The 17968-nt window shown below is 41.5% G+C and overlaps 1 protein-coding gene across 1 annotated transcript in view; it reads right to left on the bottom strand.

The window, feature by feature from the left end:
• Positions 1-17968, bottom strand: part of ASHH1 (SET domain group 26) — a 134616-nt gene that overhangs the window by 64676 nt on the left and 51972 nt on the right. The window contains exon 5 of the mRNA XM_087668217.1: positions 16803-16889. Within this exon, the coding sequence (XP_087524343.1) occupies positions 16803-16889 (87 nt within the window). The remainder of the gene's footprint in view (positions 1-16802; positions 16890-17968) is intronic.

The following is a 17968-nucleotide window of genomic DNA, read 5'->3' as shown; positions in this document are numbered from 1 at the left end:
GTGCGCATTTATCCCTTTTCGGTCTTTTGGAGTGGTCGACTCTAGGATCCACCATATTCGTAGCATAACACATGGCAGTTTTCCTAAAGGCAGTTTCCCTACCCTTGCTTGCTTGCTTGCTTTGCTTGTCTTGCTAAGCCCGCCATCATCTTTTTTTGCCTCTCCACATATTCACCACATGATTGGCACACACACACACACTTTTATCATCCTTCGGCACTTATCCTAGTCAGTGTGAGGGATTGGCTTGCTAGTTTTGTGAACGACTTGGTTTTAAAATTCTCTTTATCTTTGTCCATCTATCACTTAATCGATCGCTGTGTCACAAGACTGTGACAACTAGTACCTTTTTGTCGATTTCTTTATTACATATTTTATTTGGTTTTTCTTTTTGAAAAAATCCCTCTTGAAATCTAAACGTCTGAGTTGCATGGCCAGTTTGTGAAATGGACAGGAATGTCTAGTGAGTCAAGACTGGACAATTAAGGTCCAATATAAGTCTGGAAGAGACTGATGGCACTGTAGATTGACAAGCCTGGAAGAGACTTGTGAAAGTGTATATGGACAAGTGTGTTGAAGAACTAGCCTGGAAGAGACTAGTTCAAAGTGAAGATGGACAAATCTTCAAGAGATTAGTCCATGTGGAGTCATCAGTGGAAATTCACTTTCAGTTGAGCTACATTGTAAATTTGGATGTAGCCATAGTCTGCAAAGATGGTCAGAAGACTAGTGGGGATACAATGGAAGCAACTCCTAAAATTTAGGGAGTTACTATTTTTGGACCCCAAAATCTGTTCGCGTCATTATCTTCGTTTTTGTACGAGGATTAATCCTCTGGTCTGTGCCGAGGTCAAATTTTGAACTGAGGATGGAGAATTTTAGACCGAAAGGTTTAAACAGGAAAATTGTTACATGTATGCCATGTGCCACGATTTGGGCATAAATTCCCAAAAGAGAGAGAGGGGGCAGTACAAAAACGAGTTTCAATGCATGAGGGGCTCATTTTTTTGTGAAAGGGAGATGGATACCTGCAGATGGAGAGCTCTTGAGAGCTGGTCTACCTTGTCTATGATGCACAGAGGCTTGCGCTTGCTTCCTACTCTCTCTTTTTCTCTCCCTGACAGTATGGTTATGGTGCAGAATCAAGGGCCTTTCTTCTGATTCAAGTACAGCTGTGTGGGAATATGCTGTTTTTGCATGAGGCAAGAGCCTCCTTTCTCCAGGAACAGGAGCAGTTGTATGTTGTCCCAGCAGGGACAGGTGAGGGTGGTAGCCTCACCAAGTAAATGTCTAAAACAGCACTGAATCAGTACTGTTTTTGGACTGTTCAGAGGTTAATTCAGAGCCCAATTGATGTCAGAGTCAAGGGGCACTTGGCCCAGATGATGCAGGACAGTGCAGGGAACAATATGAGCTGAGAACAGGTGTCAGAACAGGTCTGAACCAGTAATTACAATGGGCTGAACAGTACAGGGAACAGTATGAGTTGTAAACAGGTTTCAGAACAGGTCTGAACCAGTAAATACAGCAGGTTGAAATGGTCAATTCTGCACTCCAACCAGAAGATTCAGACTTGGGCAGAGTTTCCCCTCCTGGTCAACTTGATTTGGGTCAGTAATTGTACTGTTATGCTGTCAAATTTCACCCAGAATAGGTGAAAGACAGCCCATTGTACTTTCTCTTTTTAAAAATAAAGAAATACCGCAAGGGGCGCCTAACTTAGGGGCCAACAGGTTGTATGTGTTGCAACAGGAGCATTCTAGCTTCCTGTATGTCTTCTTGATTCTGTGTCTTTAAGTTCAGGTAAAATGGGCAACTGTTAAATTGGGTGAAAGCATTTATTTATTTTGGTTGTACACTACCGCCCTTCCCAGTGAACAGGCCGGTTCCATGGTTCCATTGCCGGGATCGAATCACTTTTTCCCTAAAGAGTGAGCTAGGGTTTGTTTGGGTGTAAGACACACAATTGTGCATTATGGCTGATAGAAAGGAAGACACCAAAGAGGAAGCGTCTGCATCACAAGAGATCCCTGTTGTTCATCAGGTGGGAAAGTCTTCTAGACCTCCACAGTTTGTTACTCCTACTATTATGGTTGAGCCACAAGTTCATACAGCTTCTTCTATGGATAAAGACATTTTCAAGACTCAGTTAGTTGCTGCTGTGAGTATGTTTACTCAAGTGGTGCAAAATCCAAGGTTTTTGGCATTTTTGCAGCCCTCCCTTCCTTTACAGCAAGTTGGGCAATCTGCAAAGATTTCAGATCCAGTAGAGGATAAGGGTAAGCATGCTGCAAATTCAGTGGAAACACCAAGGCAGCTTGCGGAGTCAATGGAGACTCCAAGATTGGTTCCGACTGTCCAGGAACAGGTGGCGGAAACGCTAGTTACACAGGCATTGCCAGTTCAGCCTGCCATTTTACAGCAGCCAAATGTTGGCCTAAATGGACAGGGAAACAGTTTTCAGGCTTTACCACCGGTTTTTCCACCGACCTCTGTACATCCTGGGTACTTTGGAGGTGGATCTGTATTTCAGAGTATGGCTGGTTATGCGCCTGGAAACCAGATTTATGTACCAGCAATAGTGTTTGGGGGTACACAGAGTTTTATGCCAAACCCCATGTATGGCAATATAGGCATGCAGCCTGGATTTCAAGGTGTTCAGGGCAGTTTTGGCATGCCACAGGGCACTTTTGGTATGGCTGGTTATCAAAATCAGCAAGCAAGTATTGTGTCTACAAGCCCTGTAGTCAGTGGTCCGGCAACTCCTATGCCACCTGTTAGTGTTCCTATGTTACAGGCATATCCTACGGATCCTTTGATGGCTCATGAGAAGCCCAAAGCCATACAAGGAAGGTGGTGCAGCCGTGCGGTTTGATATCTTTCGAGGGTTTGAAGATAGGACTAAGGCACTCTCTTTCTTACAGCAGTTTGATGCAACATTTGCAGGAGGGAACTTTACAGAGCCTTCTAAGGTCCGGAAAGCTGCCACTTTTCTTAAGGACAATGTTAGTTAGTGGTGGAGTACACTGTTGATGCAAGGACAGGCTCCTGCCACTTGAACTTACTTCAAGCAAGTATTTGCTTCTGCTTGGTTGACCAATGAATTTGAGATTGATGTTATGTCAGCTTGGCATAATTTGGATGCATCTAAATGCAAGGATTTGGAAGACTATAACAAGAAGTTTTGGGAGGCTTTACTTCCAGTCATTTCTTACAGGGTTGTGCCATTGACCGAGCAGATAGAGAAATATTGCTGTGGGCTGCCCAAGGAACTCCAGAATTATTGTACAAAGACAAAGGTCACCACTTTGACTCAGTTAATTGAGAATGCCACCACAGGAAATGCATTATTGTTGGGACAGTCAAGTGGTTTTGGGGGCAGCATTAAACCAGACAAATCTGAAAAATTTTCAGCAAAGAAGCCATTTGGTAAACAAGTTTCTCAGATTTCTCAAAGCACAGGTAAATCTTGGCAGTTCAAGAAGAAGCCAGCCAAGTCCTTTGGACAGCAGCCAAAGGACCAGAAGAAACCTTTTGTGCGCAAGTCTCTTGAAGAGAGAAAGGCTTTAATGGCTGAGAGGAAATGCTTTATCTATGAGCAGACTGGTCATATTGCATCAAAGAATAAGAGACCAGCTGATGATGATAAAGAGGATAGGAAAGGAAAGAAGCCCAAACCTTCAGCAGGTTTAGTGCCAGATATGCTGGGAGACAAGCGACACTCGGATGCTAATGAGCTTTGCAGAGCTTGGGGTAAAGTTAGGAATCAACATGTACTTATTTTCTTTGATCCTGGAGCTAAGGCAAACTTTATCTCACCAGAGTTGGCTTCTACTTTGGGCATCAGAGCAGATGAGATGGGCTACACATCAGAGCACCCTTTGTCCAATGCCCTGGCTGCTTTAGGGTGGGACGCCTTGGAGTAAATCAAAATTTAGGCCGGCCTACTTTTCTCGCCCTATTTTGGGCCTGAGAGGGGTGGTTGTGCTAAGAATTGCTCTTAGCCACTTAAACACCCCAAAATATGCTTATTTTAGGCTTATTTTAGACAAAACCCTAAAACAAGGAGTGGATCAAGAGAGTTAAGTGGGAGAGGATCTAGAACCCTAATTTTCTATCAATTGGCAACCAGCCCTCCACTCTACCCTGAATCTCGTTTTTGCAGATTTCAGGTGTTTTAGCTTGCTGCCCACACCCCGTTCGCGAAGGACATCTCAGCCGAAGCTATCCATTGTTGTCTGCATCAGTTGGCGCCTGATTTCCAGCCCTCTTCACGCAGTTTTCAGCCAGGCAACTGCTGTTCCTGCGCAGACTTGCTGCCGTACAACCTGCCACATCATCACAGCCTTGAGTTTGCTTCTTGCAGCCTGTCCTGCAGTCTGTCTTGTCTTTCTCTCTCCTACAGGCTGTCCTACCTGCGTTTTTAGTCCTTTTCTCACCTGCTGCCTACGTTTTTAGGTTTTCTCTCTCCTCATTGTTGTCTGCATCAGATCCAGCTTCTCACTGCTACGTTTGCTGGTGTTCGACATCTGAAGGCTGCCTTGTTGTGATTCAGGATCCGTTCGGAGTACGACATGCTCTCCTACTCATTACCCTTGCCCTGATCCTTGAGATACAAGAGTTCGAGGTTCAATATTCATTCACTGCAAGTGTGTTTGTTGCATGAGCATCATATTATTAGTAGTCATATCATTTCATTTATTAACTGTGTTCATTGTCTCTGAGTTACCCTAACCCTAACCCTAACTTTATTCTTTTATCAGTCTGTGCTTTGTTGTATGGTTTCTGTTTATGCTTTTGTGTTAGGGTATTTTCTTTACACCTCCCACTTGAAGGTCCGAAATGAACCTCTAGCCAACTCCCACTAGTTGTATGCAATGCTCATGCTGAGCTTTGCTTAGACTTTTAGTGAGAACATCTGCAGGGTTATCATGTGTTTTGATCTTGGTCAATGTGATTAGACCATCTTCCATAATCTGATGAAGTGATATGCTTTGTGCATGAATGATACATGGGATTCTTAGCCAGATACATAGCACTCTGGCTTTCACATCCCAAAACTACAGTACCCATAGATATGCCGAGATCCTCTGCAAGTTTGCTCAACCATATAGCTTCCTTAGAAGCTTCAATAGTAGATGATATGTATTCAACTTCAATAATACTCAGTGGGACGATGTTCTGCAACCTGGAACACCAAGAAACAATCCCCCACCAGCGACTGTAAAGACATACCCGCTGGTGGACCTACGAGTGTCCAAGTCACCTGCCATGCCTACATCATAATAACCCTGCAAACTAAGTGCACCCTACCCATAGAAAATACACTTTCTTTGTGTACACTTGAGGTATCGAAGAATACACTTGACTACCTCCCAATGTGTTTTGCCAGGATTTGACATAAACCTGCTAACAACTCCCATTGCATGAGCAATGTCTAGACGAGTAGCAACCATAGCATACATAAGAGAGCCACAAGTTGATGCATAAGGGACTCCCTTCATAACATTTGCTTCCACGTAACCTTTTGGGCTGTTGGCTTTACTAAGCTTAAGATAAGGAGGTAAGGGTACCCCAAAAGCTTAGGTTCAGCCATGTTAAATCTGTCCAGTATCTTTTCAAAGTACTTTTCTTGAGATAAAAACAGTAATTTCTGCATTCTATCTCTACGAATCCTCATGCCCAAAATATGCTCTGCATTCTCCAAATCTTTCATGGAAAAAGCTGATTTCAGCATCCAAACTAGTCTTTCTTTTCCCAGTGAGCAACATATCATCCACATACAAAACAAGTGTGATGGGGCTGCCATTTGTATCCTTTTTCGTGTACAAGCAATGATCTGCATGGCTGCATGTAAACCCATGAGATAGCATAAAAGTGTCAAACTTTTTGTACCACTGCCATGGTGCTTGTTTCAGCCCATACAGGCTGCCTTTTAGTCTACACACCATTTGTTCTTTTCCAGGAACTACAAAGCCCTCAGGCTGTTTCATGTAAATTTCTGTTGGGAATAAAGGGCCATCGTGCCTTTTATATGTGCATGGGTGTGAACACACCCTTAGCACATTGTACTTTCATACATATATCTATCTAAAACCTAAAGTGGTACACTCTTCATTGTACCGAAAAACGTGTTCACTCTCTACTCTGCTTACTTGCACCCTCTCTGTCTCTCTATCAAAGCGTAAGGTCCGTCTACCTCTATCTCCGTGCTTGATCGATTCCTTCAACTGGTATCAGAGCCAATGGCTCACTCAAGCTATTGAGAGGTGAAGGTGACACGCGGAGTCTCGTGTAACAGTCTTGTGGACTGTTCAGGAGCCAGTAAGAGACAGTGCGAGCAGGAATCGCTAGCGGGTTGCTAGCGGGCAACAATCGGACAAAACGGGCAGTAGCATGACGGGCTACGACTAGTCGGGGTCCAGCGTTGACCAAGGTGACTGCAACTGACGGGCGATAGTGGGCAGCAAGCAATGCGTAACGGAGGCAGCGGGCAAGAAGACCTGAAGGGGCACGCAACTCGCGACGGAACCAGCGGGCGAATGCGTGACGGGGAGGCCTAACGTGTCAACGGACCCGTCATTCGAAACTTTTTTTTCCAAAAAATCTTTTTCTCAAACTCCTTCCCCTAACCGGGTTTGCACGTGCATGCACAAAACATCAACTTTGTGCAATTTTGGCCTAGAAAGCTAGGGCTTTGCCAGACTGAGCACTATTCGTAAAAAATTGAGGCATCTGCGTCGGAATTGCAGACATTGTGCGCATTTGAATTGGGGATTTCGCCAAAATTGTTGAAATTTTGCTCATCTGAGTGAAATTTCTCAACATTTAGCCCAGAAATTTGGGGCTTTTCCCAGATTTGGCAAATTTGATGCAAGACAAGCAAATTTGTCTCAAAAATTGCAGGAATTTGTGACATTTTGTCCCCGACATTTGGGGCTTTTCATGTACATGCACAAATCGGGCTGAAATTAACGCAATTTCTCGACATTGAGGCACATTGGACCCCGTGCATTTGGGGCTTTTGCTTGCTTCAAACCATCCAAAGCCTTTTTCAGCTTGCACATCAAGTGTTCAGATCCCACAATATAAAACCAATGGGCTGCTGTACATACACTTCTTCTTGAGGTTTCCTATGTAAAAATGCAGTCTTTATATCAAGCTGGTGTATAGTCCAACCATAATGGGTAGCCAAAGAAACCATAGACCGAATGGTAGTCATGCGGGATGTGGGAGCAAATGTCTCCTCATAGTCAATGGCTCTCTTTTGCGTGTAGCCTTTGGCCACAAGTTTGGCCTTGTATTTGTCAATGGATCCATTTGCATTTCTTTTTAGCTTATAGACCCACTTTGTACCAATGGCTTTCTTCCCAACAAACAAGGACACTAAATCCCATGTTTGATTCTTTATGATAGAATCAAACTCTGCTTGCATTGCTACCATCCAATGCACACTATGTTGTGCATCCTCAAAACATTCGGCTCCTCATCATCAAGTGTATTTGCTGCCATAAAAAACTCCATTGTATGTGCACTATCATGCATACGAGCTTGCGTTTTGGTATGACCAGCAATAGGAGCATCCAAATGACTAGCTTTCATAGTTTGCAAATACCATCTAGGCATTTGCCTAGGTTCTTGACTGTGTATAAGCTCTTGCTGAATATTCAGATCAGCCATAGGCTGATTTTCTGCATTACCACATTAAGTTCACTTGTTGAAGCTCCAATTGTATCACTAAAAGAAATGGGTAGCAACCCTTTAAATATATCATTGGTAGCTTAATATGTATCAAAACCAGCAAGGGATAATTCTGATTTTTTATCAAAAACCACATTCCTACTGACAAATACCATCTTAGAGACAAGATCATATAATCTATAGCCTTTGCTCTCATTGCTATACCCCACAAAAATGTATTTAACAACCTTATTATTCAAATACTTTCTTAGTACCTTGAGAGTGTGTATATGCAAGACATCCAAAATGTATATACAAGATTTGACCTCATCTATGCTTGGTAGTGATATTTAGGTCAGAAATTGCAGACATTGCGTGTGGTGACCTCAATTAAATTGGGGATTTTGCCAAATTTGTCAGAATTTCGCTCTTTTGAGTAAAATTTCTTGACATTGGATCTCAGAAAATTGAGGCTTTTCATGTATTGGTAAAATTATGCTCAGCTAGGTTAGATTGGTTGACATTTACACACTTTTGGACTTATAATTTTGGGGCTTTGTGCAGAGTTTGGTAAATTTTTGCATTTTTTGCTCGTGTGGTGGCTGGTTCATGTACAAACAACAAAGATTTATTAATTTTGAGGAAGAACAACAGTGTGTTTGCTAGTTCAGCTTGTGTTTCTGCAATTCAGGGGCTTTTACTCATGTTCATGATAAAATGGCTGCAACTCCTTCCAATTCAGACATCAAGAGTTTGATGGAAATCAAAGGGTTTGATGGTCATGGCTCTGACCTTTTGGAAAGACCATATGCAAGGCATATTGTTCCTAAAGGATTGTGAGGATGCTTTGCAGGAAGATAAACCTGCACTAATGTCTGATGCAGATTGGGCTAGAGTCAACAAAAAGGCTGTGGCTTACATTAAGATGGGTGTCATTGATGACATCTTGATAGACATCAAGGGTTTAGATACATGTTATGCACTATGGGAGAAGCTGAAAACTACCTATGAGAGCACCACACCTGTTAATTAGGTGCATTTAATGCGTAAGTTGGTGAACATGCGATTGGATGAGTCAAAGCTTACAGTTGAGCACTTGAGTGCATTTACAAGCATTTTAAATCAGCTCAAGGATGCAAATTTGGATTTTGATGATAAGTTGAGGGTGATCTTTTTGATCATGACACTGCTTGATTCTTGTGAGACCTTGGTAGTTTCTCTCAACAATAACCCCAATCTCTCATATGATGGGGTGAGGGGTTCAATCTTGAATGAAGAAATTAGACGTATGTCTAGTGGAGAAGGCAACAACTCAGCTTATAATGTAAGAGGCAAGGGTGAAAAGAAAAATGCAAATGCAAGACAGAGAAACATGAGAAAGAGCAAAGGAAAGGAAAAGAGTGACATTACTTGTTATCATTGTGGTTGGAAGGGCCACAAGAAAGCTGATTGTAGGTATTACAAGAAGAAACAAGAGAGAAACAAGAATGCAAGGGATAAAAAGGAGAAGGAGAATAAGATAGATGCATCTGAGGCAGCCAAAGGCAAGGAAAAGGCCAATGTGGCCTCTAGTGTGGTCATAGAGAAGCTTTCATATACAGAGGCTGATGTATTATGTGCAGTTGATTATGATGCCCTTGTATGTCACATGTAAAATATGCAGATTACCAAGGCTAATGTAATTGATGCACTTTTGTCAGTTGATGATGGTGTCACTTAGACTTGGATTGTAGACTCTGGTGCCTCTTTCCACGCAACTCCTTGCTTGGAGTGTTTTGCTATGTTCAATGCGAGCAGTTATGGAAAGGTGTATCTTGGAAATAACCATGCTTGCAGCATCAATGGGATTGGTAGTGTATACTTGTCTTTAGATAATGGGCAAGAGCTTGTGTTGAAAGATGTCAGATATGTGCTTGGCATTAAAAAGAGTTTACTATCTGTTGGTCAGCTTGACTTGCATGTCTACACTACACTGTTTGGTGGTGGTTTGTGGAAAGTGAAAAAAGGTTCCATCCTGATTGCAAAAGGAACCAAGAAGGACACTTTATATTGTTTGCACTGTAAAGCCTTGAATAGCAAGTTTCTTGCAGTTGGTGAAATTTGCAGTCACTTGAAGTTATGGCATAAGAGACTAGGCCATATGAGCCAGAAAGGACTTGATGTCCTTACCTCTCTGAAGAGGGTTGATGGAAAAGGCTCTAAACTTGACTTTTGTAATGAGTGTCAGTTTGGAAAGCAAATAAAAAATTCCTTTTACTCTGGTGTCTCTCGTAAGTCCAATGTCTTGGACTTAGTTCATTCGGATGTATGTAGTATGCTTGTGAAATCGTTGGGTGGTGCTGCATATTTTCTCCTTTATTGATGATTGTTCCAAAAAGATTTGGGTATACTTGTTGAAAAAGAAAAGTAAAGTGTTTGCTGTTTTTAAAACTTTTCATGCATTTGTTACCACTCAGACAAGTAGAAAGCTGAAATGCTTGAGAATTGATAATGGGGGTGAGTTCACATCTATTGAATTCAAGTCCTTTTGTGACTTACATGGAATTAAGAGGGAGCTTACAACTCCTTATAGCCCTTCTTCAAATGGGGTGGCTGAAAGATATAATAGGACTTTATATGAAAGAGTATAGTGCATGCTGTCCACTACTAATCTCCCTTATGAATTTTGGGGAGAGGCACTTAAAATTACGGTTCACATTTGCAACCGCTCTCCAAACATGTCCTTAAATAATGGCATCCTTGAGGAGGTTTGGTTTCGCAAATCTGTCTCATATGACCATTTACGCATATTTGGTTGTGATGCTTTTGTGCATGTTAGAGATGAGATGAGGAACAAAATTGACCCAAAATCCACCAAAGGCATTTTCCTGGGCTATGGTGATAAGGGTGAATTTGGTTACAAAGTGTACCACTTTAGGTTTTAGATAGATATATGTATGAAAGTACAATGTGCTAAGGGTCTGTTCACACCCGTGCACGTATAAAAGGCACGATGGCCCTTTATTCCCAACAACCTTCCATCTAAAGACAATGTGCCTTAAGAGGAGAAAAGAATCAACTAAGTCTAAGTATGTACAAAGCTGAAATAAATATATCTATCCAACTCCCATCATTTGTCGGCAATGAGCAAACCACTTTGCTGGAAGACCCTTCGTGAGAAGGTTTGCAAGATTATCATCCGTATGGACTTTGACAAGCTCAATGATCTTGCTGTCAAGTACATCTCTAATGAAGTGATATTTCACCTGTATGTGCTTTGACTTTGCATGAAAGACAGGATTCCGTGCTAGCATGATAGCACTCTGACTATCACAATGGAGAACAGGTAACTCTGTGATGCCAAGCTCTCCTACCAGACGTGAAAGCCATAAAGCCTCCTTACATGCCTCAGTGGTAGCTACATACTCTGCCTCTGTAGTAGACAATGCAACACACTTTTGTAGCCTAGAGATCCAAGAGACTGCTCCTCTTGTGAAAGTAAACACATACCCAGAAGTGGACTTCCTACAGTCCGCATGACCAGCATAGTCTGCATCCGTAAATCCAATAACAGATGCCTTCTGCTTTCCAAAGCAGATGCACAACTCCTTTGTGCCTTTGGGGTATCTTATAATATCTTTCACTGCATCCCAATGCTTCTTGCCAAGGGTTGCCATGTATCTGCTAACCACTCCCACTGCAAAAGCAATGTCAGGACGTGCAGCAACCATAGCATACATCAAACTGCCAACAGCTAAGCATATGGTATCTTGGCCATTTTAGCCTTATTATCATCAGATGTAGGGCTGTCCTCTGCACTGAGTTTCACATATGGAGACAATGGAACCCCAATTGTTTTCCCCCCCTCCATATTGAAACGCAGCAAAACTTTGGAGATATACTCCTGCTGAGATAGATAGAGTAAATCTTTAGATCTATCTTTGAGTATTCGCATGCCAAGAATGTGATTTGCATCACCCAGATCCTTCATGTCAAAGCTGCCATGAAGACTTTGCTTCAATGAATCTAAGGCATAAGTATCCCTGCCAGCAATCATCATGTCATCAACATATAAAACCAAGATAATCAGGCTGCTATCTGCTGCTTTCTTGGTGTACAGACAGTGATCCACTTGACTTCTATGAAAGCCTTGGGACTGCATGAATGTATCAAACTTATGATACCATTCTCTTGGTGCTTGTTTCAGCCCATACAAACTCCTTTTGAGTTTACAGACCATTTGTTCTTTCCCTTGTTCAACAAACCCTTCAGGCTGCTGCATATATATGTCTTCATGTAGATCACCATGTAACAACGCAGTCTTTACATTCATCTGTATGAGCTCCATATCCTCAACTGCAACCAAGCCCAAAATGGTTCTCAATGTAGTCATCTTGACTATAGGAGAGAAATTCTTATCAAAATCAATTCCATGCTCCTGCTTGTACCCCTTTGTAACCAATCTTGCTTTTACTTTGGTGAGGAACCAGAAGCAACCTTCATTTTGTAAACCCATTTGCATGGAAGGGTTTTTTGTCCTTTAGGCAACTGCACTAAAATACGAATTAGTTAGAACGTACTTAAACTTACAAAAACATATTAGTATTATCAATTGATTTTTAGGAAAGAACATGGAAATTGATGAGGGGGATAGATTCTATGCATCACATGCATTGACAAGTGTGTTAAAAATATTTTATGGCTATGACTGCTTTTGGATTTGTGAATGATGAATTATGTCTCTTATGATTCCGTGCTTGTAAAACAGTGTACGAGTTATGGATTGTGGTGGTTCGGGACATTGGGGTCCCCAACCAATAGTCGCAAGGTGCCATTTTTGTCAAGAGATTCCATTTCTGACAGCATGGCTTTATACCATTTCTTGTTGTCCTGTCTGTGCATTGCTTCCTTGAAGCAAGACGGTTCACCACAGTCTGTCAACATGACATACTCAGCCACATTAATTGCACCAGGAACAAATTTGTCAGGTTGTCTAGTAGCCCTAGACGATCTCCTAACCCAGTGGTCATTGTTTGCTGGCTGTTTCTGCAAATTTCCATTTTCAGGATGCTGTCCTGGCATTTCAGCCTGCAAATCAGCATTAACAGCTTGCTGTCTTGGTTGTTCCTACACACGTAATGGCTCATTTTTATGGGCGATAGCTGGCTGATCATTTCCAGCATCATGTCCTGCATTTACAGGTTAATTTATAGCAGGTATTTGCTGCTGTACAGCAGGCACATTTTGCTGTCCAAAAGGTATTTCCTCTCGGAATACAACCCTACGGACCTCCTCAGTCTTTTTTATGAGAAGTCTGTGCATGTTTGCCATAAATACAATGATCACAGTGCTCAAAATCAGCATAACGAAGACAAGGCAAGTAACCCAAACGAGAGAGCACTTTCATTCCTGTTTGACTCATGTGTCCCAACCTGCTGAAGTGTAAAGACAGAGCCATGCTGAAACTGTAACTGCATTCTGCCAATACCTGCAATCTCACATGCATAGTTGTCCCCAAGATGGACAACACCATGTCGACCCCTTGTATATGCGGAAAACCACTCACGATGAGGAGTGACATGAAAAGAAGCACCTGAATCAAGGATCCAGGTATGCATGTCATCGTCTGTATCTGCAAGTAGAGCATGTGCACCAAAATGTGAAGAGACAAAGAATACATCACTCCCACTCCCACTGTCACTGTCATGAATGACTACATTCACCTCTTCAATTTTTACACTGCTTTTCTTAGGCTGACTTTCCGTCTCTTCCTTGCAATCATCTGTCTTCTTGCCTTTTCCTTTCTCTTTCTTCTATTTGTAGCAGTCACGTTTAAAGTGACCCTTCTTGCCACAATGATGGCATTCAACATCTTTGCCACGTGATTTACTGCGTGCCTTGCCATTATATTTGTCCTTTTGCTGTGATCTGCCCCTAGTATGCAAAGCACTGGAAGACTTGCTGGATGCAGTGTTCTGCCGATTCATCTCTTCCATAAGTAGAGCACTCTCTACATCGGCATACAAAAGGATCACATTAGAATTGCTTATGGCAGTCCTGAATGTATCCCAACTCTCTGGTAGAGTGCAAAGCAAGAAAGTAGCCTTAAATTCCTCATTAATCATGAACTTCAAGGCAACCAGCTGGCTGAAAATGGAGTTAAACTCACTCAAGTGAGTAGACATTGCTGTACCTTCTTTCATACACAAATCCATAAGCTTTTTCAACCAATACACTTTACTTGCAGCGCTCTTCTGTGCATACAATTCTTCTAGTCTAGTCCATACAACATATGCAGAATCCAAACCTTCAATGTTGAAGAGCAAGGCATCAGAAATCGATAGCTCTATGGTTGAGCGTACAAGCTCATTCAACTCATCCCAATCGTCCTGATCCATGTCCACTGGCTTTGCCCCTTTAGTTTTGATCGGTTTTGCTTGCTTCTTTTGTAACAAGATATTGTAGCACTGTTTTTGCCACACTGCAAAATTAAGTGTGCCTTCAAGCTCTTTATATGCATCAAATTACTGCTGTCATTGCTGCCAGACATGGTTTTCAGCTCAAAAGTGACCAAAAAATCAGTAAATGCAGGCCCAAATTGTCACCCCAGTGATCAAAGTAGAAACAAGTACCAATCAGCAATAAATGACCACGCAGAAGTACAGATTTCAGATCTGTAATTCAGTTTTCAGAAGCACCAGACCAAGTGCTACAGCATTATCCAACTGATTACAGCTGTTCCAAAGGGCATGTGCATCAGATTACATGAGAAATCCCAAAATTTCAGCTGCAATTTCTGTTGTACGTGTATCCACAGGCATAAAATTTGACACGAATGGTCAAAAGCCCCAAAATTTTGTGCTCAAAAGCGTCAAACACACATTTGCATTTCCTCTGTCATGCATAGGGCTGTCCAATTTTGCCAAAATGAAGCAATTTCAACAAAACCCCCAAATTTCACTAGGTGTTGATGTCCAAATTGTGCGGAATTCAACCTGCATGTACATAAAATGACCAAACGCTGCACAAATTTTGCCCCCCGAGCTTGGTATGCAAAGATTGATGCCTTTTTACTTAGCCAGGGTTTCATAAATAGCTCATCAAAGTCTACACTTTATGTATGTAAAGAGGCGGGATCCTTGCTGGTCATATGTCTTTATGTTGATGATCTTCTACTTACAGGGACACATGTTGATCAGATTTCAGCATTCGAACAAAATTTGCAACAAACTTTTGAGATGTCAAATTTAGGGCCTTTGCACTATTATTTGGACATTCAGTTCATTCATGATGCTAGAGACATTGGATTATCACAATCTAGATAAATTGGTAGACTTCTTGAGAGGTTTGGCTTACAAGATTGCACACCAATTTGTATACCAATGGAACCTCGACTCAAGTTGTCCTTGCATGATGACTGTGACTTGCTTGATATCCATACGTATGCTCCAGTAGTTGGATGTTTCATTTACTTATGCAACACAAGGCCACACATTCAGTTTGCAGTTTCAGCCCTGAGCAAATATATACATCAGCCATGCATGCCACATTGGCAAGTTGCGAAATGTATTTTCTATTATTTGCAAGGCACCATGACTCTTGGATTGCTTTATACCAAGGGGGGGCTATTGCATTTACACTGATTCAAATTGGGCTGGTGATTTTGATTCTCGTCACTCTACCAATGGCAATTGTTTCTTTCTTGGCTCTTCTTGCATTTCTTGGCTTAGCAAGAAACAATCCATTGTTGCCACATAGTCTTATCAAGCTGAGTACAAGGCAGCTTTCACTACTACAATTGAATGTATATGGCTGAGACATTTGTTGGTTGATTGTGATGTGTCTGTCACGGAGCCTACTCCTTTGTTTACTGACAGTCAGAGTGCCATTGCAGTGGCACAGAACCTAATGTTTCATGCATGCACGAAACACATAGAGATTCACTATCACTTTGTCAGAGAGAGGCTATATGCAGGTGATATCAGCCTTTTCTCTACTGTCCTACGACTAGTAATGTGGCAGACATCTTCACCAAAGCTCTTCCTCATGACAAATTTGAAGCATTCTGAAATGCTTTAAATTTAATCTCCTTTGGTAGATTACCCTTGTATTTTGATCACTCTTCCCTCCAAGGAGGTTTGTTGGGTTTGACTCACACCTACGCTCACAGAGGAGTGTCATTGATCCTCGGTAGGACACTCGGGCACTTTTTACTATCCTTACAAGAGGTTTTTTCCCCAAATTTATTCTCTTTGATTTTATGTGCATGTGCTACACAATTTGGACACTTATTGTGTTTTACACCTTTCGGGTGTGAATACACTCTAGCAACCCTAAGGTTTAGGGGTTGTACTTTGTACTTACATTGTACACTCTTCAAATTATTGCATTGGGAGTCATGCCTTCACTCTCACACACTCTTCACTATCAATTGTACTCTCAACTGAGCTTCAATCTGTGTGCATTCTCTCTCATCTCACACCAATAGAGTTTGATTCTCATCTTTAGGGTGCCCAATAAGAAAATATAAGTGACACAGTTATTGGAGCCCAAAACGGTCGAAAAGATTGTTTCAATGCCCTAAAGGTGGTGCTTTGACCAACTTCTAAAGATTTGTGAGAATTTCTAATATAAAAAGCTACTAAAAGCTCATGTAGCCCATCCATCATTTCAATCTTCATGCTAAACCATGAAGGGAGCCATGATGTTGACTTTTCCATGTACATACAACTCTAATAGAACGGTAGATTACATGATATCACAATTTCACCTCTATATGCACACTCTTTTTTAACCCTTTACATTGTAAAACTTTTTTACTGCCATTGTGCAATAACATGGCTCAACATGAAAATTCTTGCTTGTAACATTAAATAGAATGGAAACATATTTTTTTGAGAAGCCAACTTGGAAACATCAATTAAGGGAAGGACAACCAATAAAGAAAGTGGCAAGGAGAACAAGGTCAACAATGAAGCTAAATAAAACTGACCTCAAGAAAACAACATTGTACCTTAAGATGCTATGTTTTTAATATTATTGATAACCCCATCCATTCCAAACAATCCATGTACACGTATTTTGAGGAGAAAATAATAATATAGGCTCACTCAAACTACCAACACTGGCCATTAGATACTGACCTTAACATTTTTATTCACTATGAGGCCCCAACCTCTTTCATCAGTCTTAACAAGCTTTGTCTCAATGTACATCCTTCTTTGAAACCTCTGCAGTACAACACAAGATGATCAATTTTTTATTTTTTTTAAATCACCCTATAGTTGAATGGATAAAATCAAACAATTCCACATAGATATAATAGAAAACCATGTTCTCAATCAAAACACACAAGTGGATCCACCACAAAAACACCATAGAGTTGAAAGTTTGCAGTATGATTTCACATTTCCTCAGTCCGCCACCCCATTCCACCAGCCAACATCCACATGCAAACAAAGCCCTTGATTGCCTATGATATTGTCTTCTACAGTGGGAGCTGTAAAGAAATACTCCAACACAAAAGATAAACACAAGCATACAACAAAACACAAAGTGATAATAGTAGAACTCAAACGGGAATAGTAACTCAAACATAATGAAGAATGTATCAATGCTCAATGCAGTAAACACACTTGCAAGAGTGAATACAAGACCTCGAACTCCCATGTCTCAAAATGGACCAAGGCAAAGATGAGCTGGAGAGTGTGTGATACTCAAAACAAATCCCGAATCGCAGCAAGAAGCCTCTGGATGCAATCAGCAGCTGCAAACACAGATTTAGATGCCTCAATCAGGCTGATCAAAGGCAATGGCAACAGGGTGGCCCGCACAACGTGAAAACACCTGGGCAGCAACTGCAAATGCAAGGCTGGCAGTAATAAATCTGTCTGGCCATTTTCAGCATGCTCCGACCCCAATGAAAGTGGTATGAGGCCTTCAAATGCATCAGCCAAGTCATAGGTGGCTATCATTTCAAACTGATCATGCAAAAAGGCTGCATTTTCAACAAAGACCAAATCCCTACTAACACATACTTTCGTGCGTGGATCATACAAATGATAGCCTTTGCTTTCTGGACTATAGCGAATAAAATGCATTTTATGGCCTTATCATTGAGAAAACTTGTGTGGCAGCCCTTTGCTCTTAGACATGCATTTGGTCATCTCCATGAGTGTGAAAATTCTTTTTTCAGCCACTACATTTTCTTGAGCTGTCATTCTCACAATGGCTTGATGTGGAATGCCATGCTCAAGCAAAAATGTCTCAAATGCATGAGACATATACTCCCCCCTCTATCCGTGCATAG

The sequence above is a fragment of the Lygodium microphyllum genome, chromosome 26, assembly GCF_053477565.2.
Source record: "Lygodium microphyllum isolate KBCC chromosome 26, Lygodium_microphyllum_v1.1.10, whole genome shotgun sequence".
NCBI lineage: Eukaryota > Viridiplantae > Streptophyta > Polypodiopsida > Schizaeales > Lygodiaceae > Lygodium > Lygodium microphyllum.
This window is presented reverse-complemented; position numbering and strand designations above follow the sequence as displayed.